Source organism: Chiloscyllium plagiosum, unplaced genomic scaffold (genome assembly GCF_037043375.1).
Source record: "Chiloscyllium plagiosum isolate Xiang-an unplaced genomic scaffold, Cpla_swu_hap1 HiC_scaffold_10, whole genome shotgun sequence".
NCBI classification, from domain to species: domain Eukaryota; kingdom Metazoa; phylum Chordata; class Chondrichthyes; order Orectolobiformes; family Hemiscylliidae; genus Chiloscyllium; species Chiloscyllium plagiosum.
Genome location: NW_028270148.1, coordinates 91944540 through 91971810, shown reverse-complemented (window position 1 = coordinate 91971810; position 27271 = coordinate 91944540). Strand labels below are relative to the sequence as shown.

General features: G+C 39.5%; 1 protein-coding gene across 5 annotated transcripts in view; it reads right to left on the bottom strand.

The window, feature by feature from the left end:
• Positions 1-27271, bottom strand: part of sos1 (son of sevenless homolog 1 (Drosophila)) — a 301150-nt gene that overhangs the window by 20591 nt on the left and 253288 nt on the right. For all 5 annotated transcript variants that reach the window (XM_087991552.1, XM_043696383.2, XM_043696384.2 and 2 more), the window contains 7 exons: positions 23516-23597; positions 20027-20149; positions 16645-16748; positions 16306-16528; positions 9374-9493; positions 8381-8543; positions 2637-2754 (listed from right to left, as the gene is read on the bottom strand). In XM_087991552.1, the coding sequence (XP_087847678.1) occupies positions 2637-2754; positions 8381-8543; positions 9374-9493; positions 16306-16528; positions 16645-16748; positions 20027-20149; positions 23516-23597 (933 nt within the window). The remainder of the gene's footprint in view (positions 1-2636; positions 2755-8380; positions 8544-9373; positions 9494-16305; positions 16529-16644; positions 16749-20026; positions 20150-23515; positions 23598-27271) is intronic.

Below are 27271 nucleotides of genomic sequence, written 5' to 3'. Positions count from 1 at the left end.
GCGATGTGATAGAATTCGCAACCAAAGATATTTCCTGCAGACATAATCATCAGAAACATGGAAATTCTCCCTAATCTTCCACATCTGACAGTGAGAGCACATCACTCTACTAAAGGCCACCTTTGCACCTTAACAAATGTCCCTATCAATAGCAAGAAACTATTGATCAGTTGGCCTAACATCAATCATAGGGAAATTATCTGAATCTAATTCATTTAGAAAATCATACTACAATCAGGAAAAGTCAAGGTGGTTTTGGAAAGGAATACCATGCTTGATTAATTTACTAGAATTTCTTGAAGTAACAAGCAAGATGGATAATAGAGAACCAATAGATATAGTATAGTTAGATGTCCAAAAGGTTTTTGATTATGTGAAACATAAAAGGCTACTGAACAAGCTTTAAGCTCATGGGTGCTGAGTGTGTTATATTAACATGAATAGAGGATTGATTATTAAACAGGAAGCTGAGAATTAGTGTCAGTGGATCAGTTTTAGGTTGTTAAACTCTAACCAGTTAAGTGTCACAGGAATCAGTACTGATGCCTCAACTATTTCTAATTTACATTAATAACTTGGATGAAGGAACTAAGTACATGCTGACGAAATTTACCAATGACAAAGATGGGAGAAAAGCAAGCTGTGAGGAAGACATGGAGTCCACAAAGGGACATGGGTAGATTAAGTGGATAGGGAAACATGGTACAATGTGGAAAAATGTGAGCTTCTGTACTTTGGCTGGAAGAATAAATTAAGTGATTGCATAAAAACATTTTCATACAAAGGAATCTGGATACTTTGGCACCAACTCTCAAAATGCTATCATTTAGGTTGGGAGTGATTGGGAGGGCAAATGGAGTATTGATCTTTATTGCAAAGGAAATAGAGTATACAAGTAGGAAAGGGTGGTTATTGCTGTGCAGAACCTCAGTAAGACCACTTCTCTAGTGCTGTGCGAAGGTTTGTCTTCTTCAGGAAGTATATAACTGCACTGGAAACAGTTCAATGACAGTTCGGTCACTTTGCTGATTCCTGAGTTGAAGGTATCTTCTGGAAAAACGTTGAACAAGATGGACCTATTATCGCTGGAGTTGGAAATAATGAAAGGTGATCTAATCGAAACACAGGATCGAGGGAACTTGATGCTGGGAGGCAACAAACATTTCCATGAAGGGCAGTGAGGAAGTAAATTTCAAAATAAGAGATCTCCCATTTAAGATGAGATGAGGAGGATTTTTTTTCCCCTGGAGGGTCTTAACCTTAGGAATTCCCTTGTCCAAAATGCAGTGCAGGCTGGGTCACTGAATATATTCAAAGCTGAGTTATAACAGACTTTGAATGCCAAGAGAACCAGGAGTTGTGGATACAGTCGAAATTAAGGCCATATCAGATCAGCCCTGATTTTAGTGAATGGCAGAACATGCCCGAAAATAGCCAACTCTGCTCCTATTTCTTATGGTTTTATTCTTAACGGTGCTCTCCCTACTTAAAATCTGGCATCATCGCCCATTCTTCTCAAATAAATAAACTACTCCATCCCTTAACTCTATTTCTGGTCATAAAGTCTTTGAGTACATTGTTACCTTCTAAATCTGTGTCCCATTTTCCAAAACTCCATATTTGAATTCCTCTACAAAGGTTTATGTCCCTATTGTGGTCCTAAAACATTTTAAGTTAAAATCACAAATGACATCTTAAGTAAAAACAAAGGGTAAACTATCACTCTTCGTCCTTCTCGTCTGTCACGAGCCTTTCACACAGTTGATCACCATCCTTTTGCAACCTCTCCACTTCTCCAGCTACATGAACTGCATTTTCTTGGTTCCACTCTTCATTATATTATCATAGCCAGAGTATCAATTACTGTTCCCTTTTCCCACTCTATTTCCTCTAGGATTTCATAGTTATCAACCATACAATAGAATAATAAAATCCCTACAGTGCGGAAAGAGACTTTTCTGCTTATCAAGTTTGCAATGACCCTCCAAACAGCATCCTACCCTATCCCCGTAAGCTCACATGGCTAATCTACTCAGCCTGCACAGCCCTGGACACTACGGGACAATTTAGCATAGCCAATCCATTAATCTGCACAGCTTTGGACTACAAGAGGAAATCAGAGCACACAGAACAGGACAGAACATGCAAGCTCTGTACAGACAGTCACCCAAGGCTGGAATCAAACCCACGTCCCTGGTGCTGTGAGGCAGTAGTATTGAGTCACTGTGCCGCCCTTAATCCTTCGCCCCTTTATTTCTTGCCTCCCCTTATTTCTCATCCACACTCTCTACTTTAAAAACATCACTTGAAATTGCATGTTAGTTTTATTTATAAGTTGGCAACAGCTGGATCTATGTTACTGCCAACAGTCACTGTTCCACTGCTGATTGATTAACAGACTGCTTATCTGACATCTAGTATCAGCTGAACATAAGTTCCCTCCAATTACTGTAAATTGTCCACATCGGGACTAAGAAATAGCAATGACGAAAGAACATAAATGGATAAAAAAATAGAATCAGAACATCAATGCAACAAAAGTCACATTACATACTGATGACCAGTTACTGCTGCTTGACAGACAATGAAAATAGCTATATCAGCTACCATAGGAAAAAAAATGAATCAAAACTTACCAAAGAAAGGCACACATGGAGGGTTGATGGATCTGAGTTTAGCCAAATACTTTTTATAGTGATCTTCACTCAATTCATGAGCCTCTTCTAAAATTTTCTTTTGTCGACTTGGTATTTGCTATGAATGTAAGCAATGCAGAATATACATTTAGAAGGCAGCATTGGTAAAAATCCATTTGGCCTAATCAACTGTTCATTTTCTAATTACAAAACTGCAAACCTGATCAATACTGAATTTGGACTTGATCAAATTGCTTTTGCAATGTTTCAACAATGACTTGCTGTTCTTGGTAATGTGGGGTATTCAACATATCAATAGTCAAGTATGAATAAATTATCCCCGAAACCATAATAAATTTGTGGTTTTTCAATTTATATATCACATCCTTTGGTTTTCGAGCTTGACTTTGCACAAAGTACACTTTTGCTTCAAGATTATTCCCCTTGTAATTCTAAAGCTTTTCTTTCAATTCTTAAATTTATTGTGGTTTAAAAGTATGGAATTAACATTTTACGATTTCTTATTGCCAAATAAAATTAATTTTCGCAATAGTCACTGAATCATTTCCATTGCTTCTTCAGTATAATGACTATAAACAATACATTAGGCAAGAAATCAATTAACTTCATAAATTATCAAAAACAATTATTTGCTTCACGCTGTATGGAACAACTTAGGCTGAATTAACACAGAACCTTTCATGTTGCTCCTCAAGTATAGTAATATTTTGAAGTGACACTAAAGAATGGCATGTAAGCTAGATCTACACATTAAGTTCATCACAGAGTAACTCAGTATTGTGATGGTTTCAATTCTAACTGTAGATCTTAGGCCACAGCATAAATGCTGCTTTCAGCTGCTCAGGTCCCAAAGAGCAAAGTTCAGCAGTATTGAGGAGACAAAACTGTCACTAAGACTCATCAGTAAATTATCCGTCTTGCAAAAGCATCAGGTAATTTTAGCGCCACACAGTGGCAGGCAATAACCGTCCCCAACAAGACAAAAATCTAACAATCACCCCTTGATATTCAATGTCATTACTGTTGCTGAATTACCCATGACCAAAATCAAAATTCTGGGGGTGGGGGGGAAGGGGTGTACCATAAGAGCAGAAACTGAACTGCACTACCCATATGAATATGGTGATTACACAAGCAAGTTAGAGGATAGGACTTCTGTGCCAAATAACTCACCTCCTGTCTTCCAATGCTTGTCTACTGTCTATAAGACCCAAATCAGAAGCATGATGGCATATTCACCACTTCTCTTTTCAATGTAGCTCCAACACTCAAGAAACTTAGAACCAACCAGACAAAGCAGCCACTTGATTCGCAGTGCATCCATCAACTTCAATATTTACTCCCTTCACCAATGACAGTCAATGGCAGCTATGTGCATCATCTCAAGGTTCCTACCAAACTTCTGAACTTGCACCATCCATAAGGACAAGGATGGCAGATGTATGGGAACAGCACCTCCTGCATGTTCATGTCTAAGCCATCTCAACATGGAACTATATTGTCATTCCTTCACTGTCAGTAGGTCAAAATCCTAGAAACTCCTTTCCTAACAGCATGTTGGGTGTCACTCCACCAATGAATGCAATGGTTCAAGGCAGGGGCTCACCATAACCTCAAGGCCAATTAGGCATGGACAATAAAACTCTAGCCAGCAATGCCCACATCCCATGAACACATTAGAAAAAAACTCATGCTTTCAAAGTGTGTGTTAATGGATTAATCGGCATGTATGCATCATGATGTTATAACATCAGTGCCAAAAACATTCCTTAGGTACTCAGAATAAGATTTGGAGGTGCCAACGTAAATACATTTTCAAATTTGAAAAGAACTGCAGTGATTTTCTCTGAAATTGTTTGTCTTTTGAATGCATTTTTACCTACTACAATAAAAGAAATGGCTACAGATGCCAGAGATGTGAAACAAAAAACAAAACTGTTGGTGAAACTCAGCAGGCTTGGCAGCATCTGTGGGAAAAACAAAATTTATTTTTGAATCTGGTGACTGTTCATCAGACCTGACAGCACCGAAAAACAAAGTGATTTTTATTCTGAAGACAAGGTTTGCGGTGTGGCGGGGATATCTGTTGAGGAGTGGATGGGTGGAGACAGAGAGAGAGAGAGAGAGAGAGAGAGAGAAAGAAAATGAAAATGAAAAGGGGCAGATGATGATAGGCCAGGACAGAAGAAAAGCTGAATAAGTGATAATTTGAGTTGAGTGCGAAAAAGAACAGGTAGATTGTCCTGAAAGCCACCTATGTCATGCGACAAGGGCAGCAGACATATGGGAACACTTCCTCCTGCAAGTTCACCTTCAAGTCATCTGGATATGGAACAATGTTGCCATTCCTTCACTGTCATTCGGTCAAAATCCTCGAACTCTCTTTCTAACAGCATGTTGGGTATCCCCACACCAATGACTGCAGGAGCTCACCATCACTACCTCCAAGTCAATTCGGCAATGAGTGGGTGATAATGAGCTGGCTGTGTTGAAGACAACCCATGTCATGACAGGACCAGAGTGCTGGGATTGGTTAAACAAAAATTAGAAAGATGGCATCAGGTTCTAAAGTTATTGAATTCAATGCTGAATCCCATAAGCTACAGGGTCCCCAAACGAAAAATGAAATGCAATTCTTCGAGCTTGCACCAAGGTGCGCTGCTTCACTGCATCAGGCCTACAACTGAAATGTGAACGTGGGAACATGGCTGTACATTAAAAGTGGCAGACAACTCTAAATTCAGGGTCATTTTTATGGACAAAAAGACGGTGTTTTACAGAGTGGTCACACAATCTGCGTTGGCTGCCAAATTAGAGATGACTACAATATGAACAGCGAATACTGCAGACTAAATTGAATTAAGTGCAGGTAAATTGTTGCTTCATCTGGAAGGTCTGTCTGGGACTCTTGGCTGGTGAGGAAGGAAGAAGTAATCAGGCAGCTGTTACAACTTTTGTAATTGCTTGAGAAGGAAGCCATGGGGAAGTGGGGAAGTATTGGGAATGAAGGAGGAATGGACCAGGGTGTTCCAGAGAGAATGGTTCCTGCAAGTGCTGACAAAGGAGGGAAGAGGAATATGTTTTGGCATACTGCTGCAGGTGACAGAAATAGCGGCTTATGATCCTCTGGATGTTGAGGCTGGTGTGGACGAAAAGAACCTGATTCTTGTTGTGGAAGGGAAGAGAAGGGGTGAGGGCAGAAGTGCAGGGGATGGGTCAAAGACAGCTATGGATGTGGTCAACCATGGTTGTGGGGAATCTCACTTGAGGAAAAAGGCAGGCATTTCTCAGGACTGCCCCCCACCTACCGAGTAAGGTGGCATCATTAGAACGGAAACTTATTATGTCTCATTTACCATACCACACCTCAGTCAGTCACCTGTTGCACCTGGATAATTTTTTGATACATTTAACTTCATTTTCTAATCCTACTTGCATTTTCAGATCGATACAGATCAACTTTCTCATTAGTCATCTGTCTCTTTGTGGAGAATCACAATACATCTCCTTTGATATTTAGGAAGCTAAAAATCCACCATTGCACTGCTCTTATCTCTCGAGTCAACTATTCTTATGCTGTCTTGGCCACCAACCCATATTATGTCCTTCATAAACTTGAATTTATCTAAATCTCAGTACAAACTCTGAAACATGCAGCCCAGTCCTGTACACCCATTACAACAGCTTAAATTCGGTCCCAAATCAGCACCATTAAGAATTTTATGTTCTTATAATGTTCCAATGTCTCCACAGCCACATTCATTTCTACCTCTGTACCACCTATAGTCCAATAACTCTCCAAATCTGACCTCTTTCCAAACATAATTTCATACACCACTGACAGCTGTGTTTTCAGCTATTTAGGTCTCAAGCTCTGGAATTACTTCCATAAACCTCTCCGCCCAAATCTACTCTTTCATGGCATTCCTTAAATCCAACCTCTTTGACCAGGCTTTTGGTAATATTTCTTTCTTACTTCTGATAATGCCAAATCATATTTAGCAACACTGGTTGAGGTGGGCAGAAATTTGGAGTTTGTCCCTGAAGCCATGATCTTATGAAAGGGTAGAGCAGTCTCGAGGGGGCAAATGGTCCACTCCTGTTCTTAATTCATATACTGAAGCACCTTAGGCCATTACGTAAAACTGCTCTAAATCTTTCAAGACATACTACAAAAGATTTTATACTTTTGATGCATGCTGGAGACGTAAAATTCGCCAGTTGGGAAATCGGAGCATGGTTTATTTTTTCATCCATCTATCAAAATGCTGCATGAAAATTTATTTTAATTAAGTTTTAGTGAAAACAAACAATATTCATCATGATATTCACTATGAGTTTCCAATGCTGAAAAGCAGAGCGAAGAAAAATCATTTAACTAACTACAGATTTCTTTTTTTTTTCCACTGTTTATTGAAAGGATGTGGGCAATATAAGTTGGACCAGCGTTCATTGCCCAACTCTGAACAAACATTAGAAGATGGCAGCAGCAGCATGGTAGGAAGTGCTCGTGCTCTATGCCCGTATGCTCCCGCGCACCTGGCCAGCCGCATTCTTCTCATTTTTGTTTTGTTTTATTTTCTTTTATATCAAAGTTTGCCTTTTCTTATTTTCCATGGTTACGGTGGAGGAAGGTGGTTGCAAGGGCCTGCTGCAATGGCAGTAGTGCCATAGATCCAGATGTCCATTCTTTGTGGCCATATTGGCTGTGGCTTTATCAAAACTTTCATTGTGGATGGGTCTTGTCCATTCTCCTGTCTGATCCTATGGTGGCAGCATGGTGCTACTGGTTCGTTCCTCATGGCTACTGCAACCAAAGGGTGGATTCGGGAGGTGACAGAAGTAGTGATGGCTTGAGTGACGGCTTCAGCTTTGGCAACCTGGTGGGTCTGGTCTGTCCCTCTGTTATGGCAGCGATGCAGTGGCTTTGGTGTCAGCTTCCGTGGTGGCAGCATGATGGGTCCACTGTGAAAATCCATGTTTTGGCAGCTTCAGTGGTAGCGTTCCATAGCCACTCTATAAACCCAGATTGCCGTGAAGGGAAAAAAAAAGATGAACCTTTGTCCTAACTTTGGCTCAATTATCTCTCTTTAGAATTTCTGTAATTAAAATAATTCTGAATTGTGGTGACTGATGCACATCTTACAAGTGACAATAAATTGCTATTCTATTCTAATTACCCTTAAGAAGGTGGTGAGGAACTGCTTTCCATTTGGTGTAGGTAAACCCACAGCACTGTTAAGAAGCAAGTTCCAGAATTTGATCTGTAGAAATGAAGGAATGGCAATGCAGTTCCAAGAAAGAATGGTGTATGGCTTGGGGCAACATGCAGGTGGTGGTGTTCCCAAGTCTCTGTAGATCTTGCTTTTCTCAGCAGTATTTTTAAACGCATTCTTTGAACAAGGTTTTATTATTCATCACAGTAAATTTCCATTTTCTGTGTATAGCATGTCACACACTAAAATCTCAGCAAATGTATCCCTTTGAGACCACATGCTAAGTATTGTACAATACTTGCATTCCACTTTCAATATAGAAATTAGTTGCTTTCACATTAAGAAATATGGAAAATAGTTTATTTGAATGTGTCATGTATAGCGACAACAAAAATGGCAACGTTCAATGACATTCATTTATCCTTCTCAAATTACACTGCCCATCCTTCAAATAATTCTGTGCACCTCATCAATAAAATTTACTTTGCATTTGGTTGAATCACAAACCTCAAATGTATGATCCAGTCTATACACAGGAGATGAATTCATGGCACTGACCACCTCCAACACTCCATTAAAATTGTTTAGTTCTTGGAAAACCTGCAGGATCTCAATTATTCGACTGACAACTGCTATTCTTTCTTCCAAGTTTTCAGTTTCTACTATGCATCTGAAATTTTAAAAATGCATGATATCATTTTTGTGTACTATTGCGTGAGTAATGCAAGTGACAGTTTGAAGCAACATTTAAGGTTGAAAATTGCAACTCACACCACCCACAGCATTGTCACAAAGATTAGAAATAAATTTATTTTAAAACCGTATAGCATAGGATTGAAAAACAAACATGATATTACAGACTTTCAGAAACTGAATACCAACTGAAAGATGCAGCCAAAACTACAGATTACTTCACTAGAAAGCCCTTTCAAACAATGTAGTCATATTTTGTGCTAGACAATGATTAAATGCTTATTTAGAGTTAAAAGTTAATCTTCATTAAATGTGAAAAAACTGAAAATATTTGGGATCATATGACAGATATCCCCTATTACATTTCTTCAATTTTTCTGAATTAAGACATGTTGCCAAATACGATTGTCTTGCCCTCATCAGTTTTCAACTGTTTAGAGGTCATCATTATTGTGATTGTTCTCAACTACCAAGCAACAATTACACTTCCAAGAAAACAATATCAAGTTTTGCATCAGGGTATGGTAACAAACATAATATTTCAATGCCAAACATACGTTATTCGGATTACAAATTAAGCTTGCAATGCATCCCTTGTACTGTGCAGTGAAACCAAGCAGCTTCCTGATATTCCAAACCTAGAGTGCATTGCCTTTTTGCAAAAGAGATCATCAGTTGAACTTGGTTGTAATATTTATGCTGTAATAGAAATTATGTCACTTTATTCAGTCATCATCTGTATTTCTGCTCTTCCTGATACTTGCACGAAGTGCACATCAACTAAATTTATACACAACTTTTTCTTACTTTTCAAACCACAAAGTGAGGTTAGTAGTATGTCGTATCATCTTCAGGAGGTTTGAAGAATTTATTTCCTTGTCATCCTTCGTCCATACACTTCCTACCAGTTCTGAAGGCTGAACAGCTCTGAAATCCAAATACATAAAAGCATAAATTTTTCTGCTAACAGAAACTTTGCAAATTTCTTGGCAAGGTAATTTGAAAATTATCACCAGGTAATTAATCTTGAAGTATTGCTAAGTTACTGTGACTCCATCCCTTTTTTCTAATATACATTTGTGTTGTGTGGTTGGGCAGCCTGTCAATGTTGTAACATGGGCATAGGATTTCCAATGCTTACTACATTCAATAGGATGTTCTTGTGGTTGCTACATTTGATCCTGCCTGGAAGGAAGGACAGAGCCAGTTGCAAGGCTCTCAACAGACTACTCAAAATAGTTGAAGGGTCACTGTCAGTTACTAAGGGGGAGTTGAAGCAGAAAATGTCAACATTCAGGCAGCTGGCCAAACAGGTATTGAGGGACAAGGGAACAGCTCCATAAGCAGTTCCAGCACGGTGGCTATAGTTAGCACGGCTGCCTCATAATGCCAGGACCCAAGTGACTGTCTTTGTGGAATTTGCATGTTCTCTCAGTGTCTGTGTGGGTTTCCTCTGGATCCTCCAGTTTCCTCCCATAATCCAAAGATGTGCAGGTTAGGTGAATTGGCCATGCTAAATTGTCCATAGTGTTCAGGGATGTGTAGGTTAGGTGCATTAGTCAGGTGTAAATAGAGGATAGGGGAATGGGGGTTACTCTTCGGAGGGTTTGTGTTGACCTGTAGACCGAAGGGCCTGTTTCCACAATGTAGGGATCCTATGAAAACTTTCATGAAATTAGGACTAACAGAAAGCTGTGGGAGACTGTCAGGAGCCATTGGAGCAAATGGGATCAGATGCATCCTTGGAAACCACTGAGGGTTCAGTGCAGCTGAGTTTGGGATGTTGAAGGAAACAGCATTTGATTACTGCAGCTAAAAAAATTTTGGAGCTTGCAGAAGTCTAATGAGCAGTGCCAACCTCGTGAACCTAGCTGTCTGCCGAAGAGATGGGATGTGCTTGTGAGCAGGCGTAGGAGTGCAGTTGAAGGAATTCAGTGGAATGCAGTCCCAGGGAAAAGACTGAATTACCATGATGTGTGCAGTCACTGGGGCAGTCTGGGACAGCTTTTTCTTTAATCACTCATGAAACAAAGGCACCATTGGCTAATCTATCATCTATTACCTGTCCAGAGTTGCCATTGAGAATGAAGAGGTGAGCTGCCTTCCTGAACTGCTGCAGGTACACTCACAATGCTGTTAAGGAGACAATTCCAGGGTCTTGACCTAATGACAGTGACAGAACACAAGCCAGGTCAGGATGGTGACTGGCTTGCAGGGGCATTTACAGGCGGTGGTATTCTCATATATCTGCTACTCTTGTTCTCCTGGATGGTAGTGGTCATGGGTTTGGAAGGTGCTGCCCCAGGATGTTTGGTGAATTTCTGCAGTACATTTTGTGTCTGAGCATCAGTGGTGAAGGGAGTGGATGCAGTACAATCAAGCAGGCTGCTTTGTCCTGGATAATGTCAAGTTTCTTGAGTGTTGTTGGAACTGCATTCATCCAGGCAAGTACAAAGTATTCCATCACACTTCTCACAATAGCCTTGCAGATGGTGGACAGAATTTGGGAAAATTGGAAGATGAGTCATTCACTGCAGCATTCCTAATCTCTAACCTGCTCTTGTAGCCACTATATTTTTATGGCTAGTCCAGTTTAGTTTCTGGTCAATGGTAACCACTAGGATGTCAACGGTGAGGGATCCAGGGATGGTAACGTCAATGAATGTCAAAGAGCAATGGTTAGATTGTCTCTTACTGGACACATTCATTGTTTGGCATTTGTATGGCATGAATATTACTTGCCACTTTTCAGCCCAAACCCGGATATTGCTGCATTCAGATATGGGCTGCTTTGGTTTCTGAGGCATCACAAATGATAAACATTTTGTAACGATCAGTAAGTATCCGCACTTATGATGGAAGGAAGGTAGCCGATGAAGCAGATGAAGATGATTGGACTGAGGACACTACCCTGATGAATTTGGCTGTACATTTGAATGCATGTAGCATTAGGAACAAAATAAATGAATTGACAGATCATATTTGAATTTCAATTTGCAGTGCTAGCTGATTGGAGGCTTAGCTGCAGGATGATGAAATTGGGGCCTGAACACTGAACAGTGTGTGACATTGAGGATGGACAGGAAGCTGGGAAAAATTGAGGAATTAGTTTTGTTAATTAATCCTAATATTACAGTACAATAAGTGACCCAAGGTCAGAAAACTATAAAGTAGAATTGGTTTCAGAAGTTAAAAATCACACAACACCAGGTTATAGTCCAACAGGTTTCATTGGAACCACACTAGCTTCCGGAGCGACGTTCCTTCATCAGGTGTTGAAGGAGCGTCGCTCCGAAAGCTAATGTACGTCCAATTAAACCTGTTGGACTATAACCTGGTGTTGTGTGATTTTTAACTTTGTACACCCCAATCCAACACCAGCATCTCCAAATCATGGTTTCAGAAGAGAAGAGAAATTATAAAGGCAAGAAGCCACTTTTAGAAGTGATATGCAAGCCCTTGTTAAGGCACAGAAGGACTGTGTATCAAGGAAGACATAAAGGGAGTTTGTAAGAAAGGTATCGCAATCTTGAGTGAGTTTAATGTACATAATGACAAGAACAATCAGATGGGCCAAGGTAATCTAGTGGAGCAGTTCAGGGAAAGGTTGTATTATTGATTCTCAGAACAGCAGGTTCTGCAGGCAACTGCAGAGCAGGCTATTTTGGACCTGGCATAGTGCAGTGAGTTAAAATTAATTGGCGATTTCATAGTGGAAACATCCTTGGATAGTAGAAGTCATAATATGAATGACTTTTACATTTTGTTTGGGAAAGAGGAGAGCCAGTCTAAGACTGGTACTTCAAACTTCAATGAGAGCAACTGTGAGAGCGTGAAAGCAGAATTAGCTGAAGTGAATTGGAAAATTAGGCTCAGGAGCAGGTCAGAGATGCAATGGCAGACATTTAAGATGAACACTGAAAAGATATGTTCCAAAGAGAGGACTTACAACCCTTGGGTAACTAAAAGTGCTAAGGAAAGTATCAAATTTCAAGAAAAAGCATAAAATTGCACAAACTTAGGTGGCTGCACAGAATATAGAAGACAGGAAAGATTAACTAAAAGATAAATAAGGAAGACATTATCAAAGAAATCAGAGTCAAGAAAGTTAGCTAGAAATACAAAAAGGTTTCGATAGATATTTAAAAAAAGGAAAGAGCTAAAACATTGACCGTTGGTGATATAGAAAATAAGTCGTCAATCAATAGTGGAAAATAAGATGTCAGGTGATCCAACATTTGTCATCACCAAAGGAGGTGCAAGAAACAACACCAAAATAGCTGTATAATAAGAAAGTGGAAAAGAAGAAATAAATCAAGAAATTACAATCGAAAGGGAAGTGGCACTGACTCGATGGAGATGGGATGCATCCTAAATTGCTGAGAGAGCAAATTGTGAAGCCATTGACGTCAATTATCCAAGCCTCTCTGAACACAAGATTAGTTCCAGGAGACTCAAGGATTGCATATGTGACACGTTTGTTTTGGGAAGGGACAAAGGATAACCTAGGAAACTACAGACTTGTCAGCTTGACATCAATAGTAGGAAAAATCCATGGAGGCCATAATACAGGATAAGATAAAATATATACTTACAGAAAAATAAACTAATATCAGACAATCAACAAAATTTCTCAACTTGAAGATGATACTAAGCTCGGGAGAATAGTGAACTGTGAGGATGATGCTGAGTGACTTCAGAGGGACAGTGTCAAGTTGGCCAAATGATCAGACACCTGGCACATGAATTTCAATGCAGACAAATGTGAGGTAATGCATTCTGGTAAAAGAAAGAGAGAGAAATTACAGGCTCAATGATACAACCTAAGAGGGGAATATATGAGCAAATGGACCTTGGGATTCAAGTGTATAATTCTTTGAAGGTGGTCAGGCAAGTTGAAATACTTGTTAAGGCTTGTAGGATCCTTGGGTTTATAAACAGAGGCATTGAGTATAAAAGCAAGGATGTGATGCTCCACCTCTACAAATCACTGGGAAGACCTCATTTATACTATTACGTTTAGTTCTCGTCTCCTTATTTAAAGAAATCCTGGAAATCAGCAAGTGTAAAAGAGACTTACTGAAATCATACCAAGAACAAAGGATTTTAAATACAAGGAAATAGGGGAAATTTGGGCCTATACTTCTTGGAGCAGAGAAGAATAAAAGTGACATTATTGAGGTGTTCAGAATTATGAACAATTTTGACAGAGTGAAAAAGGGTATACCGTTTCCACTGGTTGGTATCACTGTAACTAGCAATCACAATTTCAAGATTGTCAGTAAAAGAGTTCGGAATGAGATGAGGAGAGACATTCCTACTCAGAGTTGTTAGGATTTGGAATGTGTTGCCTTGGAGAGTGGTGGGGGCAAATTCCATAGGAGGCTTCAAAAAAGAGCTGGATATATATTTAAAAGTAATGAATTCAGAGGACCAGAGAGACAGGGTTGGAGAATGGAACAAGCTGGATAGCTGTTTCTGAAGCTAGTACAAACATGATGAGCTGTTAACTAACTTACAGAAATCACAACCATCTTTTCTATGTGCCAGGTAGTACTCCAAACAGCAGTGATTCTTTTCCCCTGATTAACGTTGACTTCAATTTTGCTTGGTGCCACATCGGATCAAATGTGGCCTTGATGTCAAGGGCAGTCACTCTCACCTCACCTCTGGAATCCAGTTCTTTTGTCCATGTTTGAACCAAGTCTGTAAAGAAGTCAGGAATTGAGTGACCCTGGCAGAACCCAAACCAGGCATCAGCAAGCAGTGGTTTGTTTGAGGGAAATTGGAGGGAATTTCAAAGTTATGTCTTTCACAAGAGAAGAATTAGAGATTGGGTGATATAGAATGTCACTCCTGTAGATGTGTTGCTGAGAAATCCTCGGATCTGGCTTGACCACACCTCCTATTTGCCATGTTTTGTGAGGTGCAAAGCAACAGTTTGTCGGTTAACTAACGTTTATCTTATGTTCATTCTGGATGTTAGACTACAAGTTGAACGTGTTACTTGTAGGTTGTCTTATAGTTCTAACTTTGTATAGAGAAGTTTATTTTGTTTGTTTAAAGATTGTGGAATTTAATGACTTTATTCGCTTATTTGGGATTAATTGGGATCTCAAATTTTGTGCACTTTAACAAATGAAAAGCTTGCTGTGCCCAATCCAGATAGAGTCATAGAGATGCACAGCATGGAAACAGACCCTTCGGTCCAACCTGTCCATGCCGACCAGATATCCCAACCCAATCTCGTCCCACCTGCCAGCACCTGGCCAATATCCTTCCAAACCCTTCCTATTCATATACCCATCCAAATGCCTTTTACATGTTACAATTGTACCAGCCTCCATCACTTCCTCTGGCAGCTCATTCCATACACATACCATCCTCTGTGTGAAAAAGTTATCCCTTAGGTCTCTTTTATATCTTTCCCCTCTCACCCTCAACTTATGCCCTCCAGATCTGGACTCCCTGACCCCGGGGAAAAGACTTTGCCCATTTCTCCTATCCATGCCCCTCATGATTTTGTTAACCTCTTGAAGGTCATTTAGCACTCCAAGCACAGAGCTTCATCTATTGTGTCAACCCACAATTTTTCATATATTAAAATTGATGAAAGATTGAACAGAATGTGAGCGGTATTTACTGACATCTGCGTTCCAGATGCACTTACACATAGGCTTCACACCAAAATTGCTAAATTGAAGAATTTACTCCATTATTGATATAAGAAACTGAATATAAAGTAATTTCAGCACATAAAACTTCAGATCATAGCATAAATTTCGCTTTCTTTAGCTAATCCTTTTTTTACCCTAATCAACCTGTTCAGAGATGGTATTACATGTCTCTGGTGCATATGGGACTTGAACCTGGGCCTCTTGGTTCAGAAGTAGGGACACTACCACGGTGTCACAAGAGGGTTGTATAGTTTTCAGAGATCATTACATCATTCAAACTATATCAGTTAATTTTCTTTGATAAATCTTCCAATAGCATTTTCACTATTTCAATATATTGGCACAATGATCAATTTCTTGCCCAGCTATAAGTTGGTTGAAAGTTTAATGATCCAAAGCTAAAACAGTCACTGGGGCGGCATGATGGCTCAGTGGTTAGCACTGCTGCCTCGCATTGCCAGGCTCCTGGGTTAAATTCTAGCCTCAGGTGACTGTCTGTGTGAAGGTTACACGTTCTCCCCTGTCTGTATTGGTTTCCTCCAGGTGCTCCTGTTTCCCTCCACAGTCCAGAGATGTGTAGGTTAGTGGATTGGCAATGCTAAATTGTCCACAGTGTCCAGGGATATGTAGATTGGTGGATTAGCCATGGGAAATGCAGGGTTACAAGGATAGGATTGGGAGGAGTGGAGTCTGGGGGAGATGCTGTTCGGAGAGTTGGGCCAAATAGCCTTTTTCCACACTGTAGGGGATTCAATGAAATTAAATATCATGGGGAAACAATACAATATCACCATTCTCAACTCTTAAAATCACATTTGGTCAAAAATATAACAAATCAATTTTAAGCATTGCAAACTGAAAATTCTTGCAAAATGGCTTGTACTGTATGTTAAAATGTGACAGACATTATATCTTAATTGCATATATAATCACTGATAATTTTGAAGTTTCAATCATACAGCTGTACTCATGAAAAAAATGACAATGTCCCACATCTTATATACAAAAGCTTTTCATTGATAATAGGGACATTGATGTTTAACAGCACCAGAAAAACCATACCTGTAAAGATCAGATTCTAATAAAGTTAGCTGCCGTGCAATTTCTATTGGATGCAAAGTTAGCAGGTCAAATGCTTCAACTTGACCAATTCTACTTATGTGCCATTCTATGGAAGGGGGCAAACTTTCAAACGTGATAGCATGTGACGGTCCATTTGCTTGTGCCTGTTTTTTCCTTAGGATGATTTTACTGATAGATTCAACCCATTTCTTCATGGCTTTACCTGTATCACAAAACAGCAGAGGTCACTGAGATCACACTCTATTAATAAAATACCACAGTTTTTGTAGTTATTGCATATTTCTAAAGGCAGATTTTCTATAATTTAAGGCTCCTCACCTCGAACTGTCCCAATGAATTCTTCAAGTTGATATAATAATTCTGCATCTCTTTCAAAGTCATAGAAATGATGTTCCACCCAGTGTCGACATACATTCAGAACTCTTTGAGAAAACAATTTAAAAAATGTAAAATCTATATTGGGAATTTTAACCAGTTTTCACATTAATACCATTTAATGCTCAATAGGCATGAACAAGCTTATCCTGAATTATATTTTGCTGAATAAGAACTTGCTAAAATCCATACAAAATACTGAATTTCATTCAGCAGGATAAAATATTCACACCATCTTTGAGCCTTTGACTTTCAATACTTTCTAAACATTTATGTATCATAACACTGAATTAAAAGGTTGTCAAGTCACAATCCATAATAAATACAATGTAAAAATTACAGTGCAAGATTAAGAGTAATGTATTTCCAAATGTTATCTCCTTCAGTTCGTTGTGTTCTGGTTATTCAGGCTGACAATGAAGATCCGAAGGCATAATATGAAGTAAAGTGTGCTCATGGTATGTAACCTTTCTGTCTCAACAAATGCAAAACTTATCATATGTCCATTTTAAAGTTTGAATATTTGCTTTAATTATTTTCAACTGCATTGTTAACTTGACTATAAGTCTCAACAACTACTTATGTTTCGTTAATGGAATTATTTTATTTTGTGCTTAGTTTCCCTTGAGTTTCTCATTTTGCTATTTAGATTTCACCTCATGGTGTACTTTTTAGTTATGGAAAGTACAAGCTTTCTGTGTCTGTAAGTATATATTCAAAGTAAGTTCTGTTTTTCTTCTATATTACTGATAGTCTGCTCCAAGCTACCTTCTGCAATCTCTTTTATCAATACTCCACCTCACCTACCCCTTCAAGTGAATTTCAGAATCACCATTAAGATATTTGTTGATCAGTGCAAACAGTAGTAATGAATTAAGTTGTCTGACTTATGTTGGTCATATTATCTGAGCTGTTGGTCTGCAAGTTCACATAAATACAGCATTATACAATATTACCTATAGATGACCACTGGTAATTTAAAAATTGGAAGAATTTAAGATAGTCATTATGTACATTACAATTTGAAGTATATGATCATGCATGACAAAAGTATTAATCTTGCACCACAAAACTGAAATTGAACAGTTTGACATGCGTATGATTCGAAGATGTGGCATTAGTTCCAATTCAGAGGATTCAGCAATCATAAGAACATAAGAACTAGGAGCAGGAGTAGCCAACCACCTGGCCCTTTGAGACTGCTCCGCCATTCAATAAGATCATGGCTGATCAGCGCCACTTACCCAACCTCTCACCATAACCCTTAATTCCTTTACCGTTAAAAAAAATCTATCTTAGCTTGAAAATCATGAACTGAGAAAGCGTCAACCACTTCACTGGGCAGGGAATTCCATGGATTCAAAACACTATGGGTGAACAAGTTCCTTCTCAATTCAGTCCTAAATCTGTTCCCCTTAATTTTAAGGCTATATCCTCTTATCCTAGTTTCACCCACCAGTGGAAACATGCTCTCTACTTGCAGCTTATCTATTTCCTTCATAATTTTAATGTTTCTATACAACTCCCCCTCATTTTTCGAAATTCCAATGAATGTAATCCCAGTCTACTCAGTCTCTCTTCATAAGCCAAACCCTTTAACTCCAAAATCAACTAAGTGAACCTCCTCTGCACCTGTTCTAGTGCCAGTTCATCTTTTCTCAAGTAAGACGACACAATACTCCAGGTGTGGCCTCACCAGCACCCAGAGCAGCTGCAATATAATCTCTCTGCTTTTAAACTCAACCTGTTTGGCAATGAAGTACAAAATTCAATTTACCATTTTAATTACCTGTTGCACCTGTAGCCCAACCTTCTGTGATTCATGCACAAAGACACCCAGGTCCCTCTGCACAGCAGCGTGCTGCAATTTCTTACCATTAAAGCAATAGTCCTTTTTACTGTTATTCCTACTGAAATGGATGACTTCACATTTATTAACATTGTATTCCATCTGCCAGACCTTTGCCCATTCACTTAAACTATCCATGTCCCGTTGCAAAGTTTCACAGTCCTTTGTACACTTTGCTCTAGATATGCTTTGATGAACTAGCAGAATCAGAGTGGTTTGGCACCCAGTTTTCTTTAAAACACAATCAGATTAATGAGAGATTTTGTACAAAATTGCAATATCACAAAGACATTACATATTTCTCTATGAAAGGTTTTTCTTAAAGATTCAGTTGAATCACTAATCCCCATGATTTTTATCACAGGATTACACTTTTGTTTTCTTATGGCTTGAGCATCTAGATAGCTGATTGCTGTGATAATTCCATGGTCAATCAAAATAAAACTGGTTCATTTCTATGCAATGAAGAGCGATGCATGAATAAGTTGTACTGATCATGAGGTTAAATCACATAATTGCACAGTCTCAAATTTAATGGCCCACAATCTTAATTGTAATATTTGAATTCTGAAGTTACAGTTTTGAAGGAAATTAAAGCTCCAGGTCTCCAGCCTGCTCGTGAATGATAAAGCATGCAACATCAATCTCAATGGGCTCCACCTTTTGAAAGCCAATGCAAAATCTGACTAAGTGGACACGGGTGATTTTACTAGGTAAAGTAACATAGATGGAGAAGTCTGGAGACCAACTTCAGTTTTAGTGAAACAAAACCACTTCCACCTTTATGCATATAAAGTAATGCTCTGCTAATAATTCATTGCCTCTCAAATGAAAACATTGCTCAGAAATACAATCTGCTAGGAAGAAAGAAATAATTCCTCAGTAAGCCTAACATGGCATCTCAAAATGCAAAACAACATATGATTCCAAATTAGATTGTTATTGTCAATAAGAAACTGAAGGCCTCAGAACAGAGATCATTTATGAAGTAGGTATGCTAGTGTTACAATGGTAACTGCATTACAACTTTATGAATAGCAGACTTTATTAATACGACTGAAAGCATGCAAGTGTTAATTCCTTCCCTGAATGTGCAAAATGAAGCAGTGACAATTGTGGTCACAAGTCAATGTCCAAGGTAAACTAAATAACGTTAAGGTTGAGTGAGAAGAAGTTTCACCACAGGATCCAGATTGTTTAGGAAACAGAACACTGGATAGAAGTCTGTTTGTTTCCTCACTTGCTGTTCGATCTCTAGAATCAGAATGGTGCAGACGAGTTGCAAGGCTTGGTTGCCAAACAATCAATCAGTTTCAGGGCTCCCTCAGTCAGATTTTTACCAACTGCAGAAGATGATATTACTTATTTGTCAGATATTAAACTGATTTAGCATCTTGTTGAAATAGATCATTTCATAAGTACTGAAAATCTTACAGCATCTCAATTTTACATACAGTGTCATGAAGTACTACTTACCGAAGTTGCACAGGTTGAACATATTCTTTCCTAAAACGTTTCAATTCTGCACTGAGAGGCTGATCACCATGCTCCATTGCTTTCCGATCAGCTTCTGTAGGCTCCGGCTCTGGAATCTCAAATCTAACATCAAATTCAATATAAAAATATAAAATCATATTATGTACAGAGTCATAATGTGCATGTGTTATAAGTTATAACTTTAATTCATTCGGCCAAATAAGTATTGCGTCATTGAACCTGCATTTTGCTCAGGTAATAAATGCAGCAGAACAAGTGGGCGGCACGGTGGCACAGTGGTTAGCACTGCTGCCTCACAGCGCCAGAAACCCGGGTTCAATTCCCGCCTCTGGCGACTCTGTGTGGAGTTTGCACATTCTCCCCGTGTCTGCGTGGGTTTCCTCCGGGTGCTCCAGTTTCCTCCCACAATCTAAAAATGTGCAGGTTAGGTGAATTGGCCTGGCTAAATTGCCCGTAGTGTTAGGTGAAGAAGTAAATGTAGGGGAATGGGTCTGAGTGGGTTGCGCTTCGGCGGGTCGGTGTGGACTTGTTGGGCCGAAGGGCCTGTTTCCACACTGTAAGTAATCTAATCTAATCTAATCTAATCTAATCTAAAGTTTAATTCAAACATAATTAAATTTGGCTTGAAATCAGAATGCACATACTGACAGAATTAACTGACTTAGAACAGCATCATACAGCATGGAAACAGACCCTTCGGTCCAACTCATCCACACTGCCCATGCAACCCAATCTGACCTGGGCTCATTTGCCATCATTTGGCCCATATCCCTCTAAACGTGAGTGAATATTATGTCATGACTGTCTTCACATTCATTATCTTTCTTTTCCTTCATTAATTATTTGCTTCTGTATTTCACTTTGTGAATCAAATCAGACAACCCAACAGTTCTATGCCACTGTTCATAGCTCACCCTTTAAGCACAACTTTGGTAGCAAACACCACACGTCCAACTAAACTCAAAATGATTTTCTGTTCAATCACAAGGTATTGAAAAAGTTTATCCAAGTTCAAGACACCATAATAATTCATCACCCAATTACCTTAAAGCCACAAAAGTCAGACACGGAAAATGCTAAATTAACAGAAAACACATAAATAACTCACAACTTTCAAAATCTTTGTTTAAACCAATCAAATTTCTACGATCCACACAATTCAAAAGCAACAGCCTCAAACTCTGACCTTTCCTTATAAAAGGCACCACATTTATATTACTCCATTCCAGAATCTAACTCAAATCAAGCTCATTGCTGACAAACTATGCTCTACTCAACGTTCTGGTTCAGTCATGCTCCTGACTACTCCTCATTGTTACGCTTTCAGTGTAGGCTGATTGGTATTTTGCAAGAGATGGCTGAAGGGTAAAGATCAAAGTTTATATCAACCATTCTGCGAGGAGAAAGTGAGGGCTGCAGATGCTGGAGATCAGAGCTGAAAATGTGTTGCTGGAAAAGCGCAGCAGGTCAGGCAGCATCCAAGGAACAGGAGAATCGACGATTCGGGCACAAGCCCTTCCTGAAGAAGGGCTTATGCCTGAAACGTCGATTCTCCTGTTCCTTGAATGCTGCCTGACCTGCTGCGCTTTTCCAGCAACACATTTTCAGCATCAACCATTCTGCGCCTATTTGAAGACAAAATGAAACTAAATGGCAATTAAGTAACAAATACAAATGAAAAAAGGACAATAAAAGAAACATCAGGGTGAATTTTCTGAGTACATTGCCACTTTATATCTCTTTTTAAATAAAAGGCGACAGCTGCATTTCTGAGAGGAGAAATCCGTGCAGGACTTTTTCATAAACATAGCACCATACTTCTATTCTGCCAGTGCTTTTGTAGTGAGAATTGCTGGGGGAGGCAAACCACATCCTCTTTTGAAAGCAGTCAGCTGCTGAATTCTGGAACTTCCAAGGTCCAGAATCTCAGACAGCCAGTTTGACAGCTGCTGTCAAAAGATAAGTGCGTAAATTAAGTTTGAGGGATAGGGTGCAGTGAGGGTAAGGTGTCAGATAGGTAGGGAGGTAGAGTGCCAACAACTAAGGTGCCAACTGGTGGTAGGCAGGGTGCTGGGGTGCAATGTGATAAGGGAGTTATGTAACTGATCAGTGTTTACAGTAGGTCAGGGTGAGTGGGAGCCAGGTCTGGTGGTGGGGTCAGGGTGGAGGCAGATTGGATGCGGAGTGGTGAAAGGGGGCGTGAGTCTTAAGCGGGGAAGTGGAAACAAATTTGCAGGGGTTTCAGGTGGAGTTCAGTCTAGAGCTCAGTCTGGAGCTGTGAGGGGCAATGGCCTGATGCAGACAAGTACTGGAGGTGGGGTAAGTGGATCTGGAAAGGGTGAAGGAAGTTTGGTCAGGTCTGGAGTGAGTGAAGGGAGGTTAATTCCTGGGATGGGAATGGTTGGTGGGAGTCAGGGCTAGAGAGTGGATAAAGGTGGGGGTGTAGTCCTAAGTATGCGAAATGGGGGTCAAAGCAGGTGTAGGGAGTTGGGGGGCACAGCCAGTGAAAGGTGGTCAGGTCCTAGGGAATGGGACAGTTTCTGGGGTCTGTAAGTATACTGGGGGAGGAGTATATTTGGATGCAAGAGTTAAGTATGGGGTCATTTGAATTGTTACTCAGGAGTCAGACTATAGATTTAATACTCTTACGACTTCTAAATAACTACAGTATTTTCTTAATTTAATGAGAAGCCTCAGAATTTTGTGATTTAAATGGAGACTTGTGGAGAGTTCGAGGCACTGAGGAATTGCCCAGTGGAATCTTGCGGGATTTCCTGGGCAATTTTTTCAGTCTGCTACCATGGGGATTATGCAAGGTTCCCATTCTTGCTGGAACAACAACTATACCAACAGAAAATTCAGGCCAACAGGAGAAAAGGACAAAAATAAAGGACAAGAATGGAGATTATAAGAGTCAGAGAAGAAATCTGGCAGTCCCAGAACCCTAAGTGGTTGTTCATATGAGAACTTGAAGACAGGCCATGAATCACAATGGAAGAGATGTCTCCCTACTACTGAAATGTTTGCAATCCAGAAAGTACAAAGGAGGCGAGATGCAGCACAAAGTGGGACCAGTTTAATTTGTAGGATAAAGCACGCCCACAAATATTTCCACACCTGTACAAATAAATAAAGCATTTTAGAGACAACTGCAAAACTTCAATGAAAACTGCTATCAATTCAATGCAGAAAACAAATATTCTACAAACTGAAATATCAGTAAACAAAGAAGTTTTTCCTCCAAGCATATTAGTGGTTAGTTTTCTTCAGTAACATATGTGTTTACTTTAAAGCTTTCAAATATTGCCCTTGTGCAATTGTACTGTTGAGTTAGTAAAATTATTGAATTCAGTTAAGCATTTGCCCTTGCGTATCTATTACAATTACAGAGGATAATTTTATGAATTAATAACAAATGTAAAATTTTCAAAGAACAACTATCTAATAAAAACTATCACAATAACATACCTTTCAATTAAGAGGCCTAGCAACTCCCGAGGTTTGCAGAAGGACCGATACGTTGTGAGGAATGTCCTAACAAAGTTTGGGTCTGGAGAAACACAAAGTATTTTGAGCATGATTTGCTTAAAATGATACCCGTAAAATAAAAGCTTTCTTTTCCTGAAAATAAAAAGATGCATTAATTTATGATACTGAAAGGATCATTTCCAAATATTTTTGTTTATTAGCTCCATTACATGATGCCTCAAAAAATTCATTGTTTTAAAAAAGAAAAAAATTGATGAGTTGCCATATTTGCATATATGAAATAGGTGTTCTGATGATGTCATATTGGATCGAAACATTGACTGTTTCTCTCTCCAGAGATTATGCCAGACATACAGTAGAGTTTCTCCAGCATTTTTTATGTTTACAGAGGAAGCTAGATTATTTGAATACCAATTACCAGTGATCATGTCTTTTGTTTACAGTGATTAAACAGGCACCGTCTCCAAATGACTGACAGCCCACTCTCTCTCTCTCTCCACACTTTCCCTGGAATTCTACACAGGGGTGTACCCTCAACCCCCCTTCACCACATAATCCCGCTAACATTGACCTGTACAGGACAAAGATGGAACCTGTCAAAAAATTGCAGTAAAAGTTGTGTGTGTGGCTGTGTGTGTGCGCGAGTGTGTTCGTGTGTGCTATTTGGAGACGTACCCCACAAAGGGGGAGGGGGGGGGGGGGGGGGGGCGGGGAGGTGTGGCATGCAATTGGGGGTAGGGGGAGGTGTTGCACGGATTTGAGGGCTGGGCGGTGTCGGATGGCTTTGGGGGTGGGGGAGGGTGGTGGTGGGGCCTCGCGGGCTGCGTGCTTCTGCAGTCTCCTGAACGGGGAGCAGACTTTAAAAACTCCAAGCCCCAGAGGAATGGCATTTAATTGATTAACCGAATAATCGATTATCCAAACGAAATAGTGCCTGCCCATCACGTTCAGATAATCGAGATTCCCCTGTATATTACATGAAGTATATCTGCCCTTATCTTTGAAGTATATTTTTTCTCATCACACTTAAGTGCCTGCGATACACCTTGGATGTGACATCAACCTGAACAGATTACTTGATTTCTTGTGTGCAAGTGACCTATAAATTTTGCTGACAGTGTTCATTTCATAAATTTTGCTGGTGGAGACGCGAGGTGAGAAAGGGAGCATAGATTTAACCACACATCCCACATCTCTTCTATGGAGTATAAGCTACAAGGAAGTATCTAATTGTTAAGTGACTGTCAAATAATTAAGCAAAAGTTGCAGGTGTAACGAAAATTAAAACAGATAGATGACATGCTAGAATAAAACTGATTCATTTGTGAAACTATCTTCAGGTTGAGAATACGAGTATAAAATTCCTTTCTTTTGATGTGCTCAGTCAACAAAACCATCTCTGGATTTTTGATAAACATTTATCTTTGTTGTGGAGGTGCCAGTGTTGGACTGCGGTAGACAAAGTTAAAAATCACAACATCAGGTTATAGTCCAACAGGTTTATTTGGAAGTACAAGCATTCAGAACACTGCTCCTTTGTCAGGTAGCTACGCTGAATGCTTGTATTTCCAAATAAACCTGTTGGACTATAACCTGGTGTTGTGTGATTTTAAAATTTGTTCTTGTGACAGCTTATCTGATTACAAGACAAGTCCTTTCTTTTGTTTTAGTTCTCCCAAGGTATTCCAAATCCAAAGTGTACCAGCAAACAGTTTGAGCAAATGTTATTTTCATGTTCCAGGTTTTTACTTTGCCAGGGTATTTCTATCTGTCTACCACTGCAGAATATATTTCAACCAATAAAGAATCGATCAATCACTAAACCTGTCTTCTCTGAACAGACCATATGATTCACCAAGCAACATATTTCACTGTCATCCAGTACCCGATAGCTGACCAGGTAAATCATTCAAATAATTGTTGCTATTTTCGCTAAATGTATTCAGTATTTTCTAAAGTAAAAAACATCACATTTACGAAACACATGTAGCGTTATTGCTCTAGTTGCTCACAGATGCATATCCAAGTGACAGTGAGAAACGCTGTGCATTATTTCTCCAACATGAGCTTATTATGCACTTTGTCACCTCTTCCTTTTTAGTTTCTGTGTCAATTCCTCAGAGGATGTCATTGCTGCTTACCTCCTACCTTTGAGATCTTGGGTTGCAGGCCTACCTAATTTCCTGCAGTAGGAATACAAAGTGGACGCCAGATTGGTAATGGAACGGAGCACTGGACACACAGTTTTGCTTACAACAATTTGAGCAGAGCAGCAACAAAATCTATGGAGCCACCTTAGTTCTGCAAATTTAAAAAAAGCTTTTGCACATTTTCAAAAAGAAAGTCGGTTCCATTTTTTAAACTCCTATTAATACTGATCACCAGTCTGTGAACATCGCAGTGCCAGAAACTCCCCAATGGTTAACTTGGATTTCCACATGCCAAATTGTGACATTTCACACAGTCTACATGCGGTAAATTTAAAATGCATTTGATATGGATCCAATCAAATGTTGAGATTAGTGCAGTTGCCCCTTGTTTCGCTAAACATTTAAAATAAGCTTACTGTAAGTAAGCTAGCAAGATCAAAAGACTGATTTTGCAGAGGATTCTCATGAAAGACACGGTGACTGAAAAAATTATAATATTTGCTGATTTTCTTATCATGATGTTCCAGTTATTTCCATGCAGCAATGGGCAATATTTAAGTCGTGCTTATTTGCCTGTCAGTACTATAAAATATGTTCTACTATAAAGATTGTGCAATCACGCTTCATGGCCCTACTCTATTTAAAACCTGGAATAAAGACTTTGCATATGGAACAAATATCAGTTCAAATCTCGAAAATCAATACAAAAATTGCAAGAATTCAATTCAATCCCATATTGAAACCCGATTTACCACTCTACTAAATCCTTCACCCTATTCAACTGTACAAGTAGTTTTGGTCATTTCAGTACATAATAAATATTTTGTTTGATCTATTAAAGTCAAAGAGTTATAAAGATGTGCAGCATGGAAACAGACCCTTCAGTCCAACTCATGCACGCCAACTAGATATCCTAAATTAATCTAGTCCCAGTTGCCAGCATTTCGTCCATATCCCTCTAAACCCTTCCTATTCATACACCCATATCTTTTAAATGTTGCAATTGCACGAGTCTCCACCACTTCCTCTGGCAGCTCATTCCACACATGCACCAGTCTCTCTGTGAAAATGTTGCCCCTTAGGTTAGGTCCCATTCAAGTTTTTCCCCTCTCACCCTAAACCTCTAGTTCTGGACTCTCCCACCTTAAGCAAAAGACCTTGTCTGTACCCCCTATCCATGCCTCTCATAATTTTACAAACCTCGAGAATGTCATCCTTCAGCCTCCAACGCTTGAAGGAAAACAGCCCCAGCCTATTCAGCCTCTCCCTATAGCTCAAACCCTCCAACCCGGGCAACATCTGTGTAAATCTTTTCTGAACCCTTCCAAGTTTCACAACATCCTTCCGATAGGAGGGAGGCCAGAATTGCATGCAATATTCCAAAAGTGGCCTAACCAACATCCTGTACAGTCACAACATGACCTCCCAACTCCTATACTCAATGCTCTAACCAATGAAGGAAATCATACCAAATCCCTTCTTCACTATCTGAATTACCTCCACTTTCAAGAAACAATGAACCTGCACTCCAAGGTCTTTGTTCAGCCACACTCCCCGGGACCTGACCATTAAATGTATAAGTTCT